Source organism: Triticum urartu, chromosome 2A (assembly GCF_056163025.1).
Source record: "Triticum urartu cultivar PI428250 chromosome 2A, HENAU_Tu73, whole genome shotgun sequence".
Classification (NCBI taxonomy): Eukaryota; Viridiplantae; Streptophyta; class Magnoliopsida; order Poales; family Poaceae; genus Triticum; species Triticum urartu.
Window position 1 is genome coordinate 85,221,810 of NC_141874.1, and position 22,109 is coordinate 85,243,918.

Sequence of the window (22,109 nt, forward strand, 5' to 3'; positions counted from 1 at the left end):
TTGGCGTATTTCGAGATTAGGATTTGTCACTCCGATTGTCGGAGAGGTATCTCTGGGCCCTCTCGGTAATACACATCACATAAGCCTTGCAAGCATTGCAACTAATGAGTTAGTTGCGAGATGATGTATTACAGAACGAGTAAAGAGACTTGCCGGTAACGAGATTGAACTAGGTATTGAGATACCGATGATCGAATCTCGGGCAAGTAACATACCGATGACAAAGGGAACAACGTATTTTGTTATGCGGTCTGACCGATAAAGATCTTCGTAGAATATGTGGGAGCCAATATGAGCATCCAGGTTCCGCTATTGGTTATTGACCGGAGACATGTCTCGGTCATGTCTACATTGTTCTCAAACCCGTAGGGTCCGCATGCTTAAGGTTTCGATGACAGTTATATTATGAGTTTATGAGTTTTGATGAACCGAAGTTAGTTCGGAGTCCCAGATGTGATCACGGACATGACGAGGAGTCTCGAAATGGTCGAGACATAAAGATTGATATATTGGACGGCTATATTCGGACACCGGAAGTGTTCCGGGTGATTTCGGAGAAAACCGGAGAGCCGGAGGGTTACCGGAACCCCGCGGGTGAAGTAATGGGCCATATTGGCCTTAGTGGAAAGAGAGAGGGGCAGCCAAGGTGGGCCGCGCGCCTCCTCCCCCCTGGTCCGAATTGGACTAGGAGAGGGGGGGTGGCGCCCCCCTTTCCTTCTCCCTCCCCACTTCCTTCCCCCTCCTAGTAGGAGTCCTACTCCTACTAGGAGGAGGACTCCTCCTTGGCGCGCCTATAGGGCCGGCCGGCCTCCTCCCCTTGCTCCTTTATATACGGGGGCAGGGGGCACCCTTAGACACACAAGTTGATCCACGTGATCGTTTTCTTAGCCGTGTGCGGTGCCCCCTTCCACCATAATCCTCGATAATATTGTAGTGGTGCTTAGGCGAAGTCCTGCGACAGTTGAACATCAAGATGGTCACCACGCCGTCGTGCTGACGGAACTCTTCCCCGACACTTTGCTGGATTGGAGTCCGGGGATCGTCATCGAGCTGAACGTGTGCTAGAACTCGGAGGTGCCGTACGTTCGGTGCTTGGATCGGTCGGATCGGGAAGACGTACGACTACTTCCTCTACGTTGTGTCAACACTTCCGTTGCCGGTCTACGAGGGTACGTAGACAATACTCTCCCCTCTCGTTGCTATGCATCACCATGATCTTGCGTGTGCATAGGAATTTTTTTGAAATTACTACGTTCCCCAACATTACTCTCATTAGAAGGCGGGCACGGGTAGCTAATCCGTTCTTCCTCCGTTTGTTCTTCGCTCTCCTCATCATCTTTTTCATCCAATGAGCTCACAGTTTCATCAATTTCTTCTTCCATAAACTCCTGCAAAATATTAGTCTCTTCTTGACAGTGGAGGAGTCCTAAATATATGGTTTAACATAGACATTAGAAGCATAATTATCATAATAATATTTAAGTATGGCAAAATTTTCATATTTGTAAAGAATAGCATCATACTTTTCAATCAAAGAAGCAATTTCATAAGCACCCTTAAAAGCAACAAATTCTTCAATTTGTTCGATATCAAAGTAATTATAAACACCTTTGGCATAAGAAGATACAATTCCATTATCAATAAACTCACATTGGTAGGGAAGGTGTTTCTTAGGGTCTTCAGAACAACAAGTAACATCATATAATTCACATAATTTCGAAGCATAGCATGGCATAATATTAATTTGATGCTGTAAAAGTTTCCCTTTTTTAGATAAACGATGTCGCACAAAACAAGCATGCTCATCTAATGATTTTCCCTCGACTAAGCTAGTTGGGTTTTCAGCACGAGCACAAATGGATCGAAGGTGATCCAAGTAGAAAGCTTCAGTAGTATGATATATTTTGGGTGGTTCTTCAACCATTGGTTTAGTAGGTACAACTATTTTTTTGGTATTTTGCGTTTCCTACCCATAACTAAAGATAGAAAACAAGATCACAAAATAAAAATAAAAATTACTTAGTGATAAAGCAAACAAGCACACACGAGAATATTCACCCCATGCTATTGCTCCCCGGAAACGGCGCCAGAAAAAGGTCTTGATAACCCACAAGAATAGGGGATCATTTGTAGCCTTCTTTGATAAATAAGAGTGTCGAACCCAACGAGGAGCTAACGACAGAACAAATATTCCCTCAAGTTCTATCGACCATCGATACAACTCTACGCACACTTGACATCTGCTTTACCGAAAACAAGTATGAAACTAGTTTGTAGGTGTGATGCTAGAACTACTTTGCAAGAATAAAACTAGAAGTAATTTGCAAGATAATAAAAGTTAGGTGTTTAGTAAAAGGGGTTGTGTCAACAAGAAAGTTATTTGTCCCTAGGCAATCGATAACAAGTACCGGTAATCGTTCTTGTAATTTTATATGAGGGAGAGGCATGAGCTAACATACTTTCTCTACCTGGATCATATGCACTTATGATTGGAACTCTAGCAAGCATCCACAACTACTAGAGATCATTAAGGTCGTGAAACCCAACCATAGCATTAAGTATCAAGTCCTCTTTATTCCCATATGCCATACCCCACCTACTCGGGTTTAAGTTTCTGTCACTCTCGCAACCCACCATAAGCGAACCATGAACATATTGCAACACCCTACAACGGGGGGCCCTCACGCTTGCGCGAGAACGGAGGGCACCGTAGGACATCACCATAAATAAAATATACAAATCATACCAACCAAGATCACGATTAACCCACAGGACAAAACGGATCTACTCAAACATCATAGGATAACCATAGATCATTGGGAAATAATATATGGAGTTGAGCACCATGTTTAAGTAGAGATTACAGCGGGCGGAAGAGGTGTTACACCGCTGCATAGAGGGGGAGAAAGTTGGTGTTGATGGTATCAAGATTGTTGATGTAGATCGCTGTCCCGATCGTTGCCCCCGGTGGCACTCCAGCGCCACCGGAAGCGAGGAGGAGAGAGCTCCCCTACTTCTTCTTCATCCTTGGCCTCCCCCTAGATGGGGAAGAGAGTTCCCCCTCTGGTCCTTGGTCTCCATGGCGGCTGAGGGGCGGGAGCCCCTCCGAGATTGGATCTCCCTCTCTATTCTCTTCTGTTTCGCGTTCCCCAGATCTGCCCGAAAACCGTTTCTTATATTCCCGGAGATCCGTAACTCCGATTGCGCTGAGATTTTAACACGATTTTTTTCTGGATATAAGCTTCCTTGCGCCTGAAGTAGAGGTCCAACCGACGTATGAGGTGGGCACAACCCACCACGCCACGCCTGGCTCCTCTAGCGCGCCCTGGTGGGTTGTGCCCACCACGGGCCTCCGTCCGCGGTGATTCCAACTCCCAAAAATCACATATATTCCAAAATAATTCTCCGTGAAATTTTATTGCATTTGGAATTCGTTTGATATGGATACTCTGCAATACAAAAAATATGCAGAAAACAGGAACTGGCACTTGCCACTGGATCAATAGGTTAGTCCAATAAATCATATAAAAAGTTGCCAAAATTATGTGAAAGTGGTATAATATTGGCATGAAACAATCAAAAAATTTAGATACGGCGGAGACGTATCAGGGTCCATATTGGAAATTGAGGGATATTAAGGCCTCCTTTTAATAGAGAACCGGAACAAAGCATTAACACACGGTGAATACACGAACTCCTCAAACTACGATCATCACCGGGAGTGGTCCCGACTATTGTCACTCCGGGGTTGCCGGATCATAACACATAGTAGGTGACTATAACTTGCAAGATCGGATCTAAAACATGGATATAATTGTGATAACATAAATGGCTCAGATCTGAAATCATGGCACCCGGGCCCAAAGTGACAAGCATTAAGCATGGCAAAGTCATAGCAACATCAATCTTAGAACATAGTGGATATTAGGGATCAAGCCCTAACAAAACTAACTCGATTACATGATGAATCTCATCCAACTCCTCACCGACCAGCGAGCCTACGAAGGAATTACTCACTCCCGGCGGGGAGCATCATGGAATTGGTGATGGAGAAGGGTTGGTGATGATGAAGAACGTAGATCCCCCTCTCCGGAGCCCCAAACGGACTCCAGATCTGGCCTGCCGATGAAGAACAGGAGGTGAGGGCGGCTCCATCTCGTGGATCATGATAATTCTTTCTCCCTGATTTTTTCTGAAAAAATAGGATTTTATAGCGTCGGTTTCAGGGTCTGCGGGGCCACCAGGTGGGGACAATCCACCTGGGCGCGCCAGGAGAGGGGGCGCGCCCTGGTGGGTTGTGCCCACCCAGGTGCCCCTCTTCGGTGGGTCTTGGCTCCAGAAATTCTTATTTATTGTATACAAATTCCTCGCAAAGTTTTGTTCCATTCCGAGAACTTTTATTTCTGCACAAAAAACAACACCATGGTAGTTCTGCTGAAAACAGCGTCAGTCCGGGGTTAGTTTCATTCAAATCATGCAAATTAGAGTCCAAAACAAGAGGAAAAGCGTTAGGAAACGTAGATACGTTGGAGACGTATCACTAAGCACCTCGGATAAAAGCTCAGCACTAGACTTCAGATCGAGAACGGGGTGCTTTTGTGGAACCAGTTTAGAGACCGACGTTTAATAACGAAGAGTAGTTCAGACTAGTCGAGGTGCGACCGGACTTGAAGACCAGTTCAGGGGCTACTGTCGGTGCCCCGGCTATGGGGCCTCTCACCACGTTGACTCCCGACCTGATGGACCGGGCCAAGGACCCCTATGTCGGTTCCTTCCTGGGCCACTTAGGGCAGCAAGAGAGACCCAGAAGGCTTGACGTATACTATTACTACAAGACACTGGATCTCTAGAGAACCATGTCTCCTCATACGTAGCCGACTAGGATCTTGTAACCCTAGGACCCCCGGTACCTATATAAATCGAGGGGTCAGGCTCGTAGAAACACATTATAATCTCGTGGTACATCACATGTACTTGGTACACCCCCAACGCTATAATACAATCAAATCATGACGTATGGTATTATCTCCTCGGAGAGGCCGAACCTGGGTAAAACCTTGTGTTCCTGTCACCATTGTTCCATGACGCCTAGCTTAGGATCCCCTACGCTGAGATATGTCGGATTTAGCTCCTTCAACGAGTGAAGTCCGAGCTGAACTTTCCGGACATTAGGAGCTAGGAGGTTGCAAAGTTCCTCGCTCCCGAATTACGGATTATGTCTCACAAGGAGGAGAAGGAAGACTGCTTCAAGAAGGAGGGCGGGGCTGGCCCCTCAAAGGTGATCAAGGAGGAAATGCAGGCCCCCTTCGTGATCAAGGTTGAGTCAGACGATGACGAAGCCGAGGAGCAACTCGATAATGAGGATGAGGTGATCCTGGAGTTTTGGAGTCATGTCAACAATGAGGATGAGGTGATCCTGGAGTTTTGGAGTCATGTCGACAATGAGGATGATGATAAGTATTGTGTCCCTAGTAGCGGGTTTTTATCGTATAACTTTTGTAGTGAGTCTATCGTGTTTAAGTTTGAACATTTGATAGTTTAAAATGTTGGAAGATGCAATGCTCATGTTTATTTCGATGCCCTATTTTTACATCATTTGCTGTGATAGAAAATGTTCTTTTAGTGGATGGTAGAAAATGTTGAAAAATGTGTTTATAGTGGGCAGATAAAATTTCCGTATCCTATTTTTTTTAGGGTAAGTATCCAATTTTTTTTACCACGTGACACGTGTTGTAACTTGTAAGCAACTCAAAATTGACGAAAAAAAATCCATTTTTTACGTGCCTAAAATCCATTTTTTAACGCTAAAACCATTTTATTCTGAGATGCTTACGACACAATCGGCCACTTATGACGACCGCCGAGTGCCGGCCCAAGCTTCTGTGTCTCCAGACCGACGGCGCCGATGACCAGGGCATCGCCGTCCACGCAGCAGCCCTCCGCGCGGCGGCCGACCGTCGTGCTGCTGCTGTGGCTGGCCCTCGCCTTCTGCCTCGCCGTCCTTTTCATCCAGTCCTCCTTCACCTCCCCGAGTGCGCCCCGCGCCCGAACCCTAGATTCTCCGGACCAGCCCTCTGCTGAGGCGAGCAGGCTGGATCTCGACCCCGACCAGGTCCGGGAGCTCTCGGGGTTCCAGTCCCGCGTCCAGCAATGCGTGGTACGTCACTGCATTTCCACTGCGGAGAGATCAATTTGTTCCGTTTGTCCACTATACACAAGTGCGTATATCGGTATATGGTAAATTGGTAACTGGGATTGGGAACACCGACTGGGGGAGACAATAGCTGTGTTTGTTCTACTCATATCCTCTGAATTGCAGTCGGTCCATCGCGGATCCACAATACTCTGCCGAAATCATTGTTTCATTCATGTGACATGGGGGGACTCATATCCCCTTCTCAATAAAGGGAATCTCCTTTCTGGCATTTCTACTCAGGGTGTGTGCTCACCATGTTTGCAAGGTAGTAATAAGTGAGCTAGTGCCTGAACTATGAACACACCCAAGCTTTGTTATGGTTTATACTTCTTGTGTACTAGCTTGAATTTAGTGATGTAGATGGAAAAGGGGATGCCATCTGTAGGATAACATGCTATGAATTAATAAGGAAGTTGTTGCCATGTGTACTAGAAAGGCAAAATGGTCATCATATTATGCAACTATGTTTAGCTCAGATTGAACCCTCTCAAGAACTGAAAGTTGACACACTATTCCAACATTTCCCAGGTTGCTGTGGTTGTTTTTTTAGTTCATAATGTTTCTTCTTATTTTAGCTTTGCTTCTGAAATCTCAACTTTATTTAGGCAAGCAGGGGACTTGGCCTCACAGCCGATATTGTTGATCATTGCAAGCTAGTCCTTAAGTTTCCTGAAGGAACGAACAGCACTTGGGTCAGTATTCATTCATGTTCATATGCGCTTGCTGCTTTTATTCAACAAGATTCACTAATGATGATGTTTCTTGACTTGCAGTATAATGCTCAGTTCAAGTTTTTTGAGAAACTAAAATACGAATATGATGTCTGTGAGACTATCCTTTTGTGGGAACAGGTCAGCACGTGGCTTCTGAAATCACTTATTTATCAGTGTAAATACACATGTTAATACTGACGTGCTGTCAGTACCGCAACATGACGACTGTCTTGACAAGGGAGTACTTAGATGTGCGACCTGATGGATGGCTGGATTATGCACCTAAAAGAATAGCACAGCTGTAAGTTGGGAATTTGTTGCATTGTTCTTATAAAGTAATGCCACTCATGCTGGTAAATTTGTTTTTCTAAATATGCAGTGGTGCCAAGAAATGCTACAATCGTACTCTGTGTGAAGAGCTTCTTAGTATTTTGCTGCCTGCTAGACCCCCTTTCCATCCACGCCAGTTTGCGACATGCGCAGTCGTTGGCAACTCAGGAGATCTCTTAAAAACAGAGTTTGGACAAGAAATTGACGCTCATGATGCTGTCTTCCGAGACAATGAGGCACCTGTCAATAAGGTAATAGCTTTGATAATGTTTTCATCGACTTGGTGACCCTGCAATGTCCTCCTTTATATTGTTATTACTTATCAGGCAATTTAATGTTCTTCTTGCCTGTCAGCCGTTTGCCATTCTTATTAGCTTTGTGTTGTTTAAGTGTCATATAGACTATAGCTGTAGACTAATTCTATTCTGCCAACTGAAAATTGCATTCCTTCTGCAAATGATGCATGTAACATTTTCCATAACGACATTGTTCTTTTTTCATCTGCAGAAATATGCAAAATATGTTGGGTTGAAAAGGGACTTCCGACTGGTTGTCAGGGGTGCTGCTCGAAATATGGCACCAATACTGAAGGGTTCATGTAATGCTTTAATCCTGATTTCTTCCAGTTGACTTCAATCCTGGCTTTCCAAAAAAAAAAAAGATAAGATAGGCTATTTTTTTCGCAAATTCGCAGTAGATTTGCATATCATCTCGCTGATAGGGAGAGAGTAGCAAAGGGTCCAGGAGAGGGTTATACAGCTACATACACATGACATGGCGCAGATGTATGCGCAAGAGAAGAAGACAAGGGGTTGCTCAGCCCCGAAGAACTAGGTCGTCAGAAGTAAGCGACCTAATCTGTGTGCACCAGCCTTGACCTGGGTCCATGCTTGGCAAAGATGAGTCTCTGGATAGAAGGCCGCTCGCTGTCAAATATGCATCCGTTGCGGTCCATCTGTGAGGATGGCGAGAGAGGCAAGACCCTTCCTAAGGCCATTGGGGGAAGCAGTGGAAATGATGGCCCACCGGTCACCAGTGCAGGATCTCGGCGTTGCCGGACGACGAGCTAAATGTGGCTTGCTGTCGATGATGGGTTCGCCCATATCAGGGATCGTGAGGATCCCCTTCTATTTGTCCGGCCAGGGGCTAAAACACTCTAGAAATCTTGGAACCAAAGCAAGTTTTTTTTACGCAGGTTCAGGCCACCGAGATGGTGTAATACACTATGTCTTGCTTTAGTGTTTTCCTCTGTTTATGTAGCATAGATTACAGGATGAACTCTCTATCTCTCTCAGAAGTGTTGGAGTGCTAGTCTACTTTTCCTAGCTACCCTTCAAAGTCACGAAGCCTCTGTCCAGCCTTAGTCCTTGCCTTATATAGGGCTTGGGGGGCACCACAATAGCCTATTACAAACCATGCCACAAACAATCTCGGGCGACCAGCCTGCTCGTCCCACGTGGGCCTGTCAGAAGATAGGGCGGTGTGCGCAGGCGGCATTGACGAGCCGAGCCCTTCCAGCTCGCCAGGTCCTACTTATCAATGGGAGAAAGTAGAAGAGGTGCGCTACATCTAGTGGGTCGATGGTAAAAAAAGCGACATGCACTTGTCATGTCCTTGATATGTGGCAGACAATACGAACCGACTCACGGTTCATAATCATCATAGCATATAACCCTTTTATCATATGCATGCAGGCATAGCTATTAATGCGCATGTCGGCCCTTGGTCTCATGAAGAGCCCAAAGAGAAGCAATCAAGCCTACACCTGATCTTTCCCAACCTGTGGGCCCCTAAATGACCCATAGGAGAGGATCTGTTGCTTGGGAGGGGGGGGGGGGGGTAGTTGGTCGGAGAGGACCCCGATCAACCCTATAGATTACTTGTTGTCTTTGAAGTAGTCATTCAACCCTAGTGTTGTACTCCCTCCGGTCCTTCTTACTCCGCGTATTAGATTTGGGTCCAGTCAAACTTTACAAAGTTGGACCAAATATATATTACAAAAAATCAACATCTACCATATTGAATATATATTCCATGAAACTACATTCCGTAATGAATCTAACAATATTGATTTGGCATTGTAAAATGTTGATACTTTTTTCTATAAGTTTGGTCAAAGTAAAGATGCTTTGACTTCACACAAAACTTATATGCTGACTAAAAAGGACCGGAGGGAGTACACTTTGTAGCAGCAAGGTGGGGTTGTTCCTCCACAACCTTGTGCTGCTTTGGGTGGTATTAGTGCCCCGTTGATCCACACTAGTTCTTGTTGTTTCTTTGAGAGCGAGCTGCAACAAGCAATGGAACAATTGGAGAAGAGGATGGATGCTGCATAACAACAGCTCAAAGGGCTGTGTGAAGATCTCAATCGGAGATTCGACCAGCTGGTTGAGATGATAAGAAAGGGTGTTCCCCCTGTTGCCAATGAAGAAGATTCATCTACAGAAGATGTTCAACGACGAAGAAGGGGAGGTAATCTTGGAGCAAGACCACCACAACAATGTGCAGTTCAACGTGTACTTCAAGAAGGCCAATTTATGTTCAACGTGTATGATGATCACCTTGAACAACCTGATCTCTATGCATATCAGAGAGTACCCAACCCTACATATACAAGGGATACATACAAGGTGAAAGTTGAGATCCCAACTTTTAAGGAATTATTGATATTGAAGGGTGTCTTGATTGGCTATATGAAGTGGAGACTTTCTTTGAGGTCATGGAGGTTCGAAAGATCGTAGAGTTCCTTTGGTCACGTACAAGCTGAAAGGAGGAGCCGGTGCATGGTGGCATCGTGTTCAAGGAGAACATAGACTGAGAAGAGAATCTCATGTGAGAACTTGGCGGCAAATGAAGTCTTTTGAAAGGGAGATTTTTGTCCGCTGATTATGACCAGATCTTATTTATCCAATTTCAAAATTGTGCTCAAGGAAATAGGATTGTTTTAGATTACACGAAGGAGTTTCTAAGGCTACAAATGAGGTGCAACCTTGCCGAAACTAAAGATCAACAAGTTGCAAGGTACATCAATGGTCTCAATGATGTTATTCAAGATCGATTGATGATGCAACAAATCTAGTCCATTGATCAAGCACAAACTCTAGCTTTAAAAGGCGGAGAGGTTTGTGAGGACAAGAAAGAAGGCTCCATATCCTCATACCAAAGGCTCTTATAGGAGTCACACTAATAGAGTGGAGGAAAAGGCCGCTCCACCAAAGGCAAAACGACCTGTCCTGAAGCAAACTAGAGGCAAGGGGAAGCAAATGAAGGCCCAAAATGCTACAAATGTGGTGAAGAGGGACACATATCCAATGGTTGCCTATTGAGGAAATTTGTGAACACAACTATCCATGATGGTGAAGACGATGAGGAGGTATATGAATCTGAAGATGTAGAGGGACATGAGGTTTATCAAGAAGAAGGTGAAGAGGTGGTATGTGTGATTCAGCATCTCCTATGTTCCATACCACATCTTGAAGACACACAACGGAAGAAAATATTTGAGAGCAAATGCACGGTGAATGGCAAGGTATGCAAATTAGTACTCCCTCCATCCCATAATATAAGAGCGTATTTTACACTAGCGTAGTGTCAAAAACGCTCTTATATTATGGGACGGAGGGAGTAATTCATATTTGTAGGTGCGGGAATTTTATCTCCTAGAATTTGGTGAACCATTTGAAGTTAGAAACTCATGATAATCCAAATCCCTACACTATTGGGTGGATCAAGAAATGATTGAATGAGGATCACCAAACAATGCATCCCGCCACTTCCTTTGGGCAAGTATTATTGCTCAAATTTGTTATGTGATGTGGTTGACATGGATGCCAACCATGTTCTTCTTGGGAGACCTTGGCAATTTGATGTGGATACTACACATAAAGGGAAGGAAAATTCTTACTTTTTCATTTGGAACAAGAGAAAGATCATTATTCTACCAAACTAAACTGATGGTAAGGAGGAGGGGAAAAAGTATGTTAACTATCTCCCACACTTCCAACGAGTTTATGAAGACTTGAAAGAGGCAGATTTGTGTGCTGCACTTATTGTAAAAGGAGAAGAGCACCCAGTTGTTGAAATTCCAACAATGTAAATGGCTTAGTAGCAGAATTTTAGAACATACTTGAAGAGCCACATAGAATTGACTTAATTCCAAGAGCAAGTCTTCCTAATCTTCCGCACTATCGAATGAGCCCCAAAGAGCATGATATATTGAAGGAGAAGGTGGAAGAATTGTTGCAAAAGGGGCACATTCAAGACAGTATTAACCCATGTGTTGTACTAGCCCTACTGACGCCAAAGAAAGATGGATCTTGGTGCATGTGTGTGGATAGTAGAGCCATCAACAAGATCACTATAAGGTATATATTCCCTATTCCCTGTCTGGATGATATGTTGGATGAACTTAGTGGAGCAAGAGTGTTCACAAAGCTAGATTTAAGAAGTGGATATTGTCAAATTCGCATCAGACCAGGGGATGAATGGAAAACAGCCTTCAAGATAAAGGAAGGGTTGTTTGAATGGCTAGTCATGCTATTTGAACTCAAATGCACCAAGTACCTTTATGCACCTTATGAATCAAGTCCTTAAGCCCTCTCACCCCCCTTTGTTGTGGTTGATTTTGATGACATCTTGATCTATAACAAGGATGAGGATGAACAATTTGAACACATTCGGGAGGTGCTAGGAGTTCTAAAGGAAAATGAGCTCTATGTCAACTTGAAATGTGTTTTCCTGCAAACACAACTTCTTTTCCTAGGATTTGTCATAACATGCGATGGCATTCGTGTGGATGATTCTAAGGTTGAAGCAATCCGAGAATGGCCAACTCCGAAGACCATTTCTTAGATAAGAAGTTTTCATGGCCTTGCAACTTTCTATAGATGATTTGTGAAGAATTTCAGCACTATCATGAGTAGCTGCGAGTAGAATGGTGAATCTTAAGTAATGTTTTATAGAGTGTTCTAGCTATAAGTAGACGTGAGAGGTGAAGGCTTCCCAAAGCCTTGTAAATAGAGGTCCTCGCCTCTAGTTTGGAACTAGATCAATGTACCCCCACTACCTATAATAGAACTTGGTGTTCTTATCTAAGATCTTGTGCTCTAGGAGTTTTGGATTGAACTCCTATTGCCATATTGGCCTACATTCGCCTCTAGAGCGATATCTAGTGTAGCCATCGAAGTAGTTCCTTCAACCCTAATGTTTTATACTTTGTAGGAGCAAAGGTGAGTTGTTCCTCCACAACCTTGTGTTGCTTTAGGGGCCCCGGGCACATTTTTCTCCCTCTCTTTAAGTCCAGAACATGAAGCTAGGCCCATCTCCAGCCGTCCTGGAGGACCCTGTCTCCCGTGAAGCTGACACCGACTCCAAGAGAGCACCTCATGCCAAATCTGTCAGTTGAAGGGATACCCGATGAGGAGGTGTTGCATAGTTTCCGAGGCCTGGTCACAAAGGGTACAACTGTCCGCGTGCGGCAAGCGATGCCGAGCTAGTCGTGCGAAAGTCCAACATCTCTTTTGGTTTGTTTGGTTTGGCAACCAAACAAAAAATTGGACATATAGTGGTGCTCAAGTATTCCAAGTCGGCCGCGAATGCTAAGTGCTGGTGGTGCCGAGACACATTAACATGAACTGTCCGTGTACTGGTCATCGCTCGTCCAACGCCATTCAATGCGATCTGGGATGGGCAAAAGAATGACGGTACGAAGACAGTGTCAAAGTTCAACATACTCCACCAACACTATTGACTCTAGAGTGCCTCAGTTGTCTTGTGTCCGTGTGCGCTCCAACAGTCCCTCATGGACCAAACGGTGCTTATGATGGCGGTGCGACATCGGGGAGAGCATGGACGGGGCAATCTCCGAGATGTCCTTGCCATCGAGCCAATAATTTCTCCCACAAGCGACATGCTCGGCCGTCACCGAGAGGCCAAACAGTCGAGGCGCGGAAGATTTGACGTACTTCTGGATCACATAGGAGATGGAGATGATGCCAAGGACAGGAGGGGTCAATCATCTGCAACCAAAGCCACTCAACGCGAAGTGCTATGTCAGTGCACTGTAAACCCCTGATGCCAAGACCACCGAGCTCGAGCGGCTAACACACCTTTTGTCAGTTGATAGGGCAATGACCCCGCTGGCATCTTTGCGTCCATGCCAAAGAAAGTCGTGGATGATACAGTTGTTCTGCTTCAGGATTGGCGGGCAGAGCGCCATGACAAGGAGAAGATGCACCGACATAGCACCGAGGACGTGGCGGGCCTGTGCCAGCCTCTCGTCATAGGGCAGCAGAGACGTAGGCAATGTAGGGAGTTTGTTGGCCATCTTGTTGGCGAGCGGTTGTATGGCAGCCACAGATGGCCTCCTTACCGAGAGACATGCCAAGGTTTGTGATCGGGAAGCCAATGACAGAGCAAGACAGCTCAGTGCTGATCGTGTCAACCTCAGAGGAGCGTATTGGAGTGCAGAACATTTGTCGAAGTTGTTTTGTAGGCCAGAGGCGATTCCAAAGACGGGGACAGCTCCCGGGCAGAGCGTAGATCCTGGGTATTAGGGTGGCAGAAGATGACCACCTCATTTGCATAGAGAAGGATACTTGACACGGGTGACGGATGGTGAGTCTCCCGGTGTGAACCGCATGCTGGAGCAGGGAATTCAGGGCATCGATGACGACAGTGAAAAGCATCGGGGACTGGGGGTCGCCCTGGCGCAGCCCCCTGGCATGGCGGATGGGAGATCCTGGCGTGCCATAGAGCAAAACACGCATACTGGCTGTGGATAGCAGGATGAAGACCCACTCGCCCCAGTGCGGACTGAGGCCGAGGTGCTGAAGAATTTCGAGAAGAAACAGGCAAGAGATGGAGTTGAAGGCACGCGCGATGTTAAGCTTGAGCAATACCCGGCGAACCTTGAGGTTGTGAAGTTGGTGCACTGTCTTCTGCACGAGTAAGAAGTTGCCGTGGATACTTCTACAAGTGACGAAGGCGCTCTGATTAGACGATACCATTTCCCCAAGCCTTGGCACCAACTGATGAGAAAGGTCCTTCGCAAGATGGGCTATTCATTAGTTTATTTCTGTTACTTATGAAAGTATGAAAAATCACATGACAATGCTCTTCAGTCTAGTTTCCATTTTTAGAACTGATCATGTTGAGCTGTGAGAATAATTCATATTTAACATATTTGAACCATGATCTAACTTTCACATTTAAACTTGCAGCTGATGAGGCGCTTATTATAAAAAGTCTGACACATAAAGAAATAAATGCAGTGATAAAGGTAATATATTTGCCTATATTCTGTTGAGCTGAGCATGTGCTATTTATTGTTATTTCTGGGTTCTTGAGAGGTGAACAAATGTGGAACAAGTTATTATTTTTTGTATTATCTGTATTGAACACCAGATGATTGTTTTCCCTGGCAGGAACTTCCGAATCCCGTTTACCTTTTTCAAGGTATAGTCCTAAGAAGAGGTGCTAAAGGAACTGGTATGAAGTCTGTAGAATTGGCCCTTTCCATGTGTGATATTGTCGACATTTATGGTTTTACGGTTGATCCTGGCTACACAGAATGGTGAGTTTTGATGCATGGGTGTAATACCTCTAGATCTCTGTAGCATCATTTTTGTCTGCGGTTTTGTATAAGTATGTATTCTGCCCACTTCATTATTTCAGGACGAGATACTTCTCAGCCCCTAGGAAAGGACACAACCCATTGCAAGGCCGAGCTTATTACCAACTTCTGGAGTGCCTCGGAGTAAGTCTCAGCTGCCCTCTCTTTCTGATTTGTGTAAATGAAGTTATCTTTCCTCCATTCAATTTACCTTTTCTGTATGCAGATAATTCGGGTCCATTCTCCAATGAGAGCACAACGGGTGGAAGATTGGTCGGATGTGCCAAGCAGAGATGAGATCAGAAGAGCGCATGCTGCAGCTTTTCGTTTGAAAAGGCGTGAAACGGGTCAAGCAGATGAACCGGGGCCATTTAGCAATTGCAAGGTATGGGGAACAGTTGACCCAGACTACGGGCCGGTATCAGGAACTTCAGATATGAGCGAAACGCGGAGGAATTCAAACTACAGCAAGTGGGAGTTGCTCCCACTCGAGAGCCTGAGAAGTGAGGCTCAGGAACACCATGCCCAAATGGGTGGCGTATCTCTATACAAGATGGACGGAAACAAGTTAGATGACCTTGTTTGTGTGAGGCACAACCGTTCATCTGGCTAAGACTGTGGCGCCAGATTTTCCTCGAGATAGCAGCATGTTGACCCTAGGTAGGATCAGTCTCACGAGGTTTGTTGCTTAGCCAGTTCTAGGACACTAGCTTAACCACCCAGGGATTCTATGGGACATACATAAGTAACATAACATCTGTCTGCTGAGGCATGCTATATCCTATATTCACGCTGACATGCTTGTGATGGATTTTTTGGGATCTACTCCCACCGGTACTAAATCGGCGACACTTATTTTGGGACGGAGGGAGTAATACTGTAATGATCTGCTATATGACTACCGTATAATCTGGTACAAATGAAGTTTCCTGGGTGCTGCTTTCGCTTTCTGTGAGCAGTTGTTTGCTTTACATTAGAGCTGTAAAAGAAAAGTAAGCCTGTTTTATTAGAATCAGACTAAGGGTGGAGATAGAGAAGGAGGCTGAACACAGGAGTGTTCTTTCTGAAGCTTTTGCTCTTTCATTGCTAGCATACGGTCTGTATTTTTGCTCCAAAAATAAAAATGGTCTGTATTTGTAGTACATGAAGAAGTCGGTTATACTTATAAATATCTGCAATAAGTTCTCTGTGTGCAATATGAGGTAGCCATCTTTTTGGAAGATGAGCAGGAGAGCTGCGTATTTCTTTTTTGACGGGTGGTCTGCTCTCTGTTATAAGCCGAGAGCTGCGTATTTCATCAGTGTGTTAGAACAATTCAAGGCGCATCTAGTGATCATACAATCACTAGAAACGACATCGAGATTTGTTAACAAAAGTTCATCAACATGGCTAAATCTCTAGGGCATGACTACATGCACTCCTCTTCATGTACTAAATTGACATAGTGCAATCGGTGATAAGCCTGCCAAGGCGATCAGACAACACTTCGACCACCCACCATAGCTGGTCCGGCCTCTCATGATCTTTGTCTAGCCTACGAGCTTATGTGTGGCCTTTTTGGCCGTCCTGCGATGACTTTATATAATAGGCTCAGGTTACATATGTTTGACTCAAATACCTAACCCTCTGCTAATTATAAGTCCAATTTTGATACATATTTTGACACTTAACCTTGATGAATATGACCTCACCATCTTGAAGCCGCCATGCATGAATCTCCTTGTACCTTTGACTTGAACAGTTGAACTATTTGATTATGAGCTTGGCTGCTACTCACTCAGTTCCAAAATAGATGATCCAACTTTGTACTAACTTTAGTACAAAGTTAGTACAAAATTGAGTCATCTATTTTGAAACGGAGGGAGTACTTCCTTGACTTCACATGACTTCACCTTCAACTATAGTCTCTTCTTTTTCTCCATGATAGCCAAACTCCTACCAAAATTAAGTTCCTCCGCACTCTTGTTTTGTGTGTTGCGTTGGACGGATACTCCATGAGTTCAACATCCTCCACACTTTGTCGGACCACATGTTTGACCACGAGTGTGATGTCTGTCTCTGTCTCTCATGCTTACTACACACCTTGTCGCTATTATCGCATCGAGCCTCTGTTGTCCCGGTCGAGTATATTGCGTAGCTAGCCCACACCACCTCAACCCCCACTGCAGAGTACCACCAGTCATCACCAACCGATGCCATGTTTCACGTATCCCTCAGACCACTTGGCCACAACCTGAATAACATGCCCCTCTTTTTTTCGCTGAAACATGTTTTGACTCTCCATGCACTTATGTCGTAGCCTCTCCATCAGCCGAGTGAAGTCTTCCGTTAGATTCCAGCTTCACCTTTAACATGACTCCATGGTAGATGACCAGTCTACTGTCATGCCCGTTGACTTCAAGCTCCCATGCATACGCCGCCTTGAATCAACCCGGCACCATCGTCTTGTTGAAGTGCACAAGCCCTTGGACCTTTTTTCTCAAATAGGCACGAGTGTGTGTATCATTCATTAAGGAGGGGGAAGAGACTCCCAACGATCCTTTACAAATATTTACTTGCGGATATCATCTGACACCACCTTACATGCTAGACGGACTACTCCTGGCCAACTCTTAAAAACCTTTGTTCTCCCTTTTGAATATAGTTTTTATGGTTTTTTTTTCTTTTCTCTCTTATTTGCTTGCTCAAGAAAACCAAAAACTCCAAAAATATTTCTGTGTGTTTCTTCGAATTTCTTTTCCTTTTTTATTCGAGTTGTACCGAGGAGAAGACCACGATGAAAATGTTGAGTGGCTCTCATATGAATAACTGTTGAACTAATAAAGAGCCCACTTTACCTTGTCTTCTCCTGTTGAATAAAATGTTTGCAGATTCCAGCTTAGTCCATGTCACTCTTGCACTATCATTATTTTCACATCGTTCGGTCGTGCAAGTGAAAGGCAATAATGACGATATTCAATGAACCGGCCGTGGCAGAGAGAAACTGGTATGAACTCGACTTGTCCTGTTTGTGTAAATATGTTTAACCTAGTATCCATGATTCAGCCTATTATGATTAAACATGTTTGCAATGACAATTAGAGATTATAGTTTCTCATGCCATGCATAAGTAGCTAGGAGTGGATAATGATTTTTCTTGGATATCAACATTGCGTTAAAATAATTGTGATGTAGTATGATGATACTGTATCCTCCTCTGAATGTTCGAGTGGCTTGACTTGGCACATGCTCATGCATGTAGTTGAATCAAAACCAACATAGCCTCTATGTTATTTATGTTCATGGTGTTCATATCCTACTCATGCTAGTGTCCAATGTTACTTATGCATAATGCATGATCATGATCGAAGTTGCTCTCTAGCTGGCCGCTTCTCAATCTAATTGCTAGCCTTCGCCTGTACTAAGTGGGGATTATGCTTGTACATCAAAACCCTTTAACCCAAAGTTATTCCAGATGAGTCCATCATATCTACCTATATGCGGTATTACCCTACCGTCCTAAGTAAATTTGCATGTGCCACCTCTAAAAAACTTAAAAAATTATCCGTTTTGTGTGCCTGGATCGTTCATGGAACAACAGAAGGTGGCCGGTATCTTCCATGCTAAGCGGGTTATTCTCAGGTCGAGTGTTTATTCACTCGCCATCGCACGAGAAAAGGGCGGTAATAGGGATGCCCAGTCCGAAACTGCAAAATACAAAAAAGAGTTAATCACTCGAATAATTAAACAAAAACTCCCAATGGAGTCAAAACCTTTACTTTTATCGCTTGGGAACTGCCACTAGCTTGTTTAGCATGGGAGATATTGATAACTGATAGTCGTGAAGTAAATGAGAAGGGTGCATGTCTCAAAATATCATTTATCTCTGTTTTAAAAACTTGAGCTTTGGCACCTCTGCAAATCACTGCTTCCCTCTGCGAAGGGACTTTCTATTTACTCTTATGTTGTGTCATCACCCTCTAAAACAAGCGCTAGAAACTGAGAGAGCACAAATGTCATGACTTATGCATTGTGTGTAGCTAATGTTGGGTGCATCATGACTGGATCTTTTCTACCATGAATTACAATGTTTAGTCGCTGCTTAGACTTTGGAGGTGATCTGCATTTATGTTTTGTGGTCTCGGAAAGGCTAGCGAGATACCACTATTGTCATATTATATCATGGTTGTTTTGACAACGTGTTGCCGTTTGAGATGTCTTATTATTGCTCGCTATCTGATTGTGTCATTGATATGAGCTAATATATATAATCTTTAGAAGTTATTGACAACATGGTTGGTTATAATGTTGGCTAAAAACCTGGGTGCTGTTTAAGCCTATTTATGCAAACAAGAGCAAAAGGGTTCGTAAAAGTTTTTCTTTTTCACTTTCAGTTTATCAACTGAATTGCTTGAGGACAAGCAAATGTTTAAGCTTGGGGGAGTTGATACGTCTCCAACGTATCTACTTTTTCTAACACTTTTTCTCTTGTTTTGGACTCTAATTTGCATGATTTGAATGAAACTAACCCCGGACTGACGCTGTTTTTAGCAGAACTACCATGGTGTTGTTTTTGTGCAGAAATAGAAGTTCTCGGAATGGAATGAAACTTTGCGAGGAATTTTTATATAATATATAAGAATTTCTAGAGCCAAGACCTACCGAAGAGGGGGCCCTGGGTGGGAACAACCCACCAGGGCGTGCTCCCCTCTCTTGGCGCGCCCAAGTGGGTTGTCCCCTCCTGGTGGCCCTGCAGACCCTGAAACCAATGCTATAAAATCCTATTTTCGGAGAAAAAAATTAGGGAGAAAGAATTATCGCGATCCACGAGACGGAGCCGCCGCCAAGCCCTGTTCTTCCTTGGGAGGGCAAATCTGGAGTCCGTTTGGGGCTCCGGAGAGGGGGATCTTCGTTCTTCGTCATCACCAACCCTTCTCCATCGCCAATCCATGATGCTCCCCACTAGGAGTGAGTAATTCCTTCGTAGGCTCGCTGGTTGGTGAGGAGTTGGATGAGATTCATCATGTAATTGAGTTAGTTTTGTTAGGGCTTGATCCCTAGTATCCAGTATGTTCTTAGATTGATGTTGCTATGACTCTGCCATGATTAATGCTTGTCACTTTGGGCACGGGTGCCATGATTTCAGATCTGAACCGTTTATGTTATCACCATTATATTCATGTTCTAGATCCGATCTTGTAAGTTATAATCACCTACTACGTGTTATGATCTAGTAACCCCAGAGTGACAATAACCGGGTCTTCTTCCGGTGATTACCGTAGTTTGAGGAGTTCATGTATTCACTATGTGTTAATGCTTTGTTCCGGTTCTCTATTAAAAGGAGGCCTTAATATCCCTTAGTTTCCATTATGGACCCCGCTGCCACGTGAGGGTAGGACAAAAGATGTCATGCAAGTTCTTTTAATAAAGCACATATGACTATTTACGGAATACATGCCTACATTATATCGATGAACTGGAGCTAGTGCTGTATCGCCCTAGGTTATAACTATCATATGATGAATATCATCCAACAAGTCATCGATCCAATGCCTACATTTTTTCCATATTGTTTCTGCTAAGTACTACTGCTATCATCACTGTTACACTTGCTACAAAATTACTGCTATCACTGGTACTGTTACTATTGCTGCTGCTACTACTATCAAAACTATCAAACTACTTTGCTACTGATCACTTTGCTGCAGATAATTAATCTCCAGGTGTGGTTGAATTGACAACTCAACTGCGAATACCTTCAAATATTCTTGGCTCCCCTTGTGTCGAATCTATAAATTTGGGTTGAATACTCTACCCTCGAAAACTGTTGCGATCCCCTATACTTGTGGGTTATCAATATGATGCCTGGCTGAAGAAGATGGCATTGCATAATTCCCATATACTCCCTCCGTTCCTAAATATTTGTCTTTTTAGAGATTTCAAATGGACTACCACATACGGATGTATATAGACATATTCTAGAGTGTAGATCCACTCATTTTGCTCCATATGTAATCACTTGTTGGAATCTCTAAAAAGATAAATATTTAGGAACGGTGGGAGTATGATATAGAAACCAAATAAGTGGCATTGACACAAAGCAAATCTAAACTAAGCTGATGACATATAAGATGTATAATGTAAGCAGTGCGAGGCGCCATATGCATGATATGACCAACATCAGCATGCCAGGTTAGAGCAAACACCTCAGGTGGTAAATAGGAGTGGTCGGCTCCCTCTGAATCCCCATCTGAACAATTATCTTCCTCTAGAATACAATCTGGAATGGCGGGAGGGGGCCCACTTCGCCCACCATGGAGCGGCATCTACATGATATTATATTCCCACGCAACGGTCTTCTCCTTTTCTCTACATGTTCAGCAAAGTTGTGTACAATAACTGATATGCATAATAGAAAAATAGTTAGATTTTGTAAGGCCTAAGGGGTGCATGTAGAAATCAAGACTGGTGGTAGCAAACGAGTGGATGGATCAAAAACTAATGATAGCAGGTAGATTATAGCTTCAGTTTAAAAAGATAGACAATGGATCATCTACTGTTTGTTGCCCACCCAACATGAACCACATAGAAGACCCTAGATGAACTAGATAGTAGACAGATACTACTCGTTGCTGCCTCGATATGAGGCCCACGGGCATTTTAAAACTCAAGTTTGAACGATAAAGTAGCAGGTAATAATAACCGATGTATAACGTAAGCAAACATGAAAGACTGCGACCTCTCTTCCGAAACTGTGTAGTCCTCAGGTTCATCTGCTCATTCGATGATGGTAATGCAGTTGGCGTGGCTGCCGGCAACGGGGAAGATGATCTGAGGCAGCGAAAGAAAGTCTGCAGGGGGAATCTCTGCTGCAGTGAACGCTTCTGTCGATGGTGCACCTCAGGTGGGGTGGATGACGGCATGGCAGGAGCAGGACATAACACACAGAGTTTTCTTTGACGCCTATCTAAAAATGAAGTAAATCTGTAAGGGCTCCTTAGAATTGGAGGACTCTATAAATGCAGGGACAGGAAAAACACAGGAATATGATAGGAATGCACGTGCAAAATAGAGCATTTGGAAACATAGGATTTCTGTCAACCTGGGTGTTTGGTTCACATGAATTGGAAGAACACAGGAATGGAGAAACATGGTCAAATTAAAGTCAAACAACGTGAAAATGAAAAAAATAAGAATCTTATTATGCCAGTAATGCAATTATTCATGTTCTTCATGCATATTAATTTGAAAAGGATGTCCAAGTGGATATTAAAATTCC

General features: G+C 44.0%; 1 protein-coding gene across 1 annotated transcript; it reads left to right on the plus strand.

Annotated features, from left to right (window-relative positions):
* The first annotated feature begins 5,838 nt into the window (after window positions 1-5,838).
* On the plus strand, window positions 5,839-15,801 carry MGP2 (MALE GAMETOPHYTE DEFECTIVE 2). Its single transcript, XM_048698927.2, has 10 exons — window positions 5,839-6,157; window positions 6,802-6,888; window positions 6,970-7,047; window positions 7,119-7,210; window positions 7,289-7,490; window positions 7,747-7,837; window positions 14,460-14,518; window positions 14,664-14,812; window positions 14,914-14,995; window positions 15,078-15,801. The coding sequence occupies exons 1-10, from the start codon at window positions 5,906-5,908 to the stop codon at window positions 15,462-15,464; spliced, it is 1,479 nt and encodes a 492-aa protein (XP_048554884.2). The 5' UTR covers window positions 5,839-5,905; the 3' UTR covers window positions 15,465-15,801.
* Window positions 15,802-22,109: the final 6,308 nt, after the last annotated feature.

What these genes read in the sequence shown, in the direction of transcription:
- MGP2 (XM_048698927.2), top strand. Translation starts at nt 5,906, where the DNA reads ATGACCAGGGCATCGCCGTCCACGCAGCAGCCCTCCGCGCGGCGGCCG. An exon ending in AAATAAATGCAGTGATAAAG is followed by an intron (nt 14,519 to 14,663) that starts GTAATATATTTG and finishes TTTCCCTGGCAG; the next exon opens with GAACTTCCGAATCCCGTTTA. An exon ending in AACTTCTGGAGTGCCTCGGA is followed by an intron (nt 14,996 to 15,077) that starts GTAAGTCTCAGC and finishes TTCTGTATGCAG; the next exon opens with ATAATTCGGGTCCATTCTCC.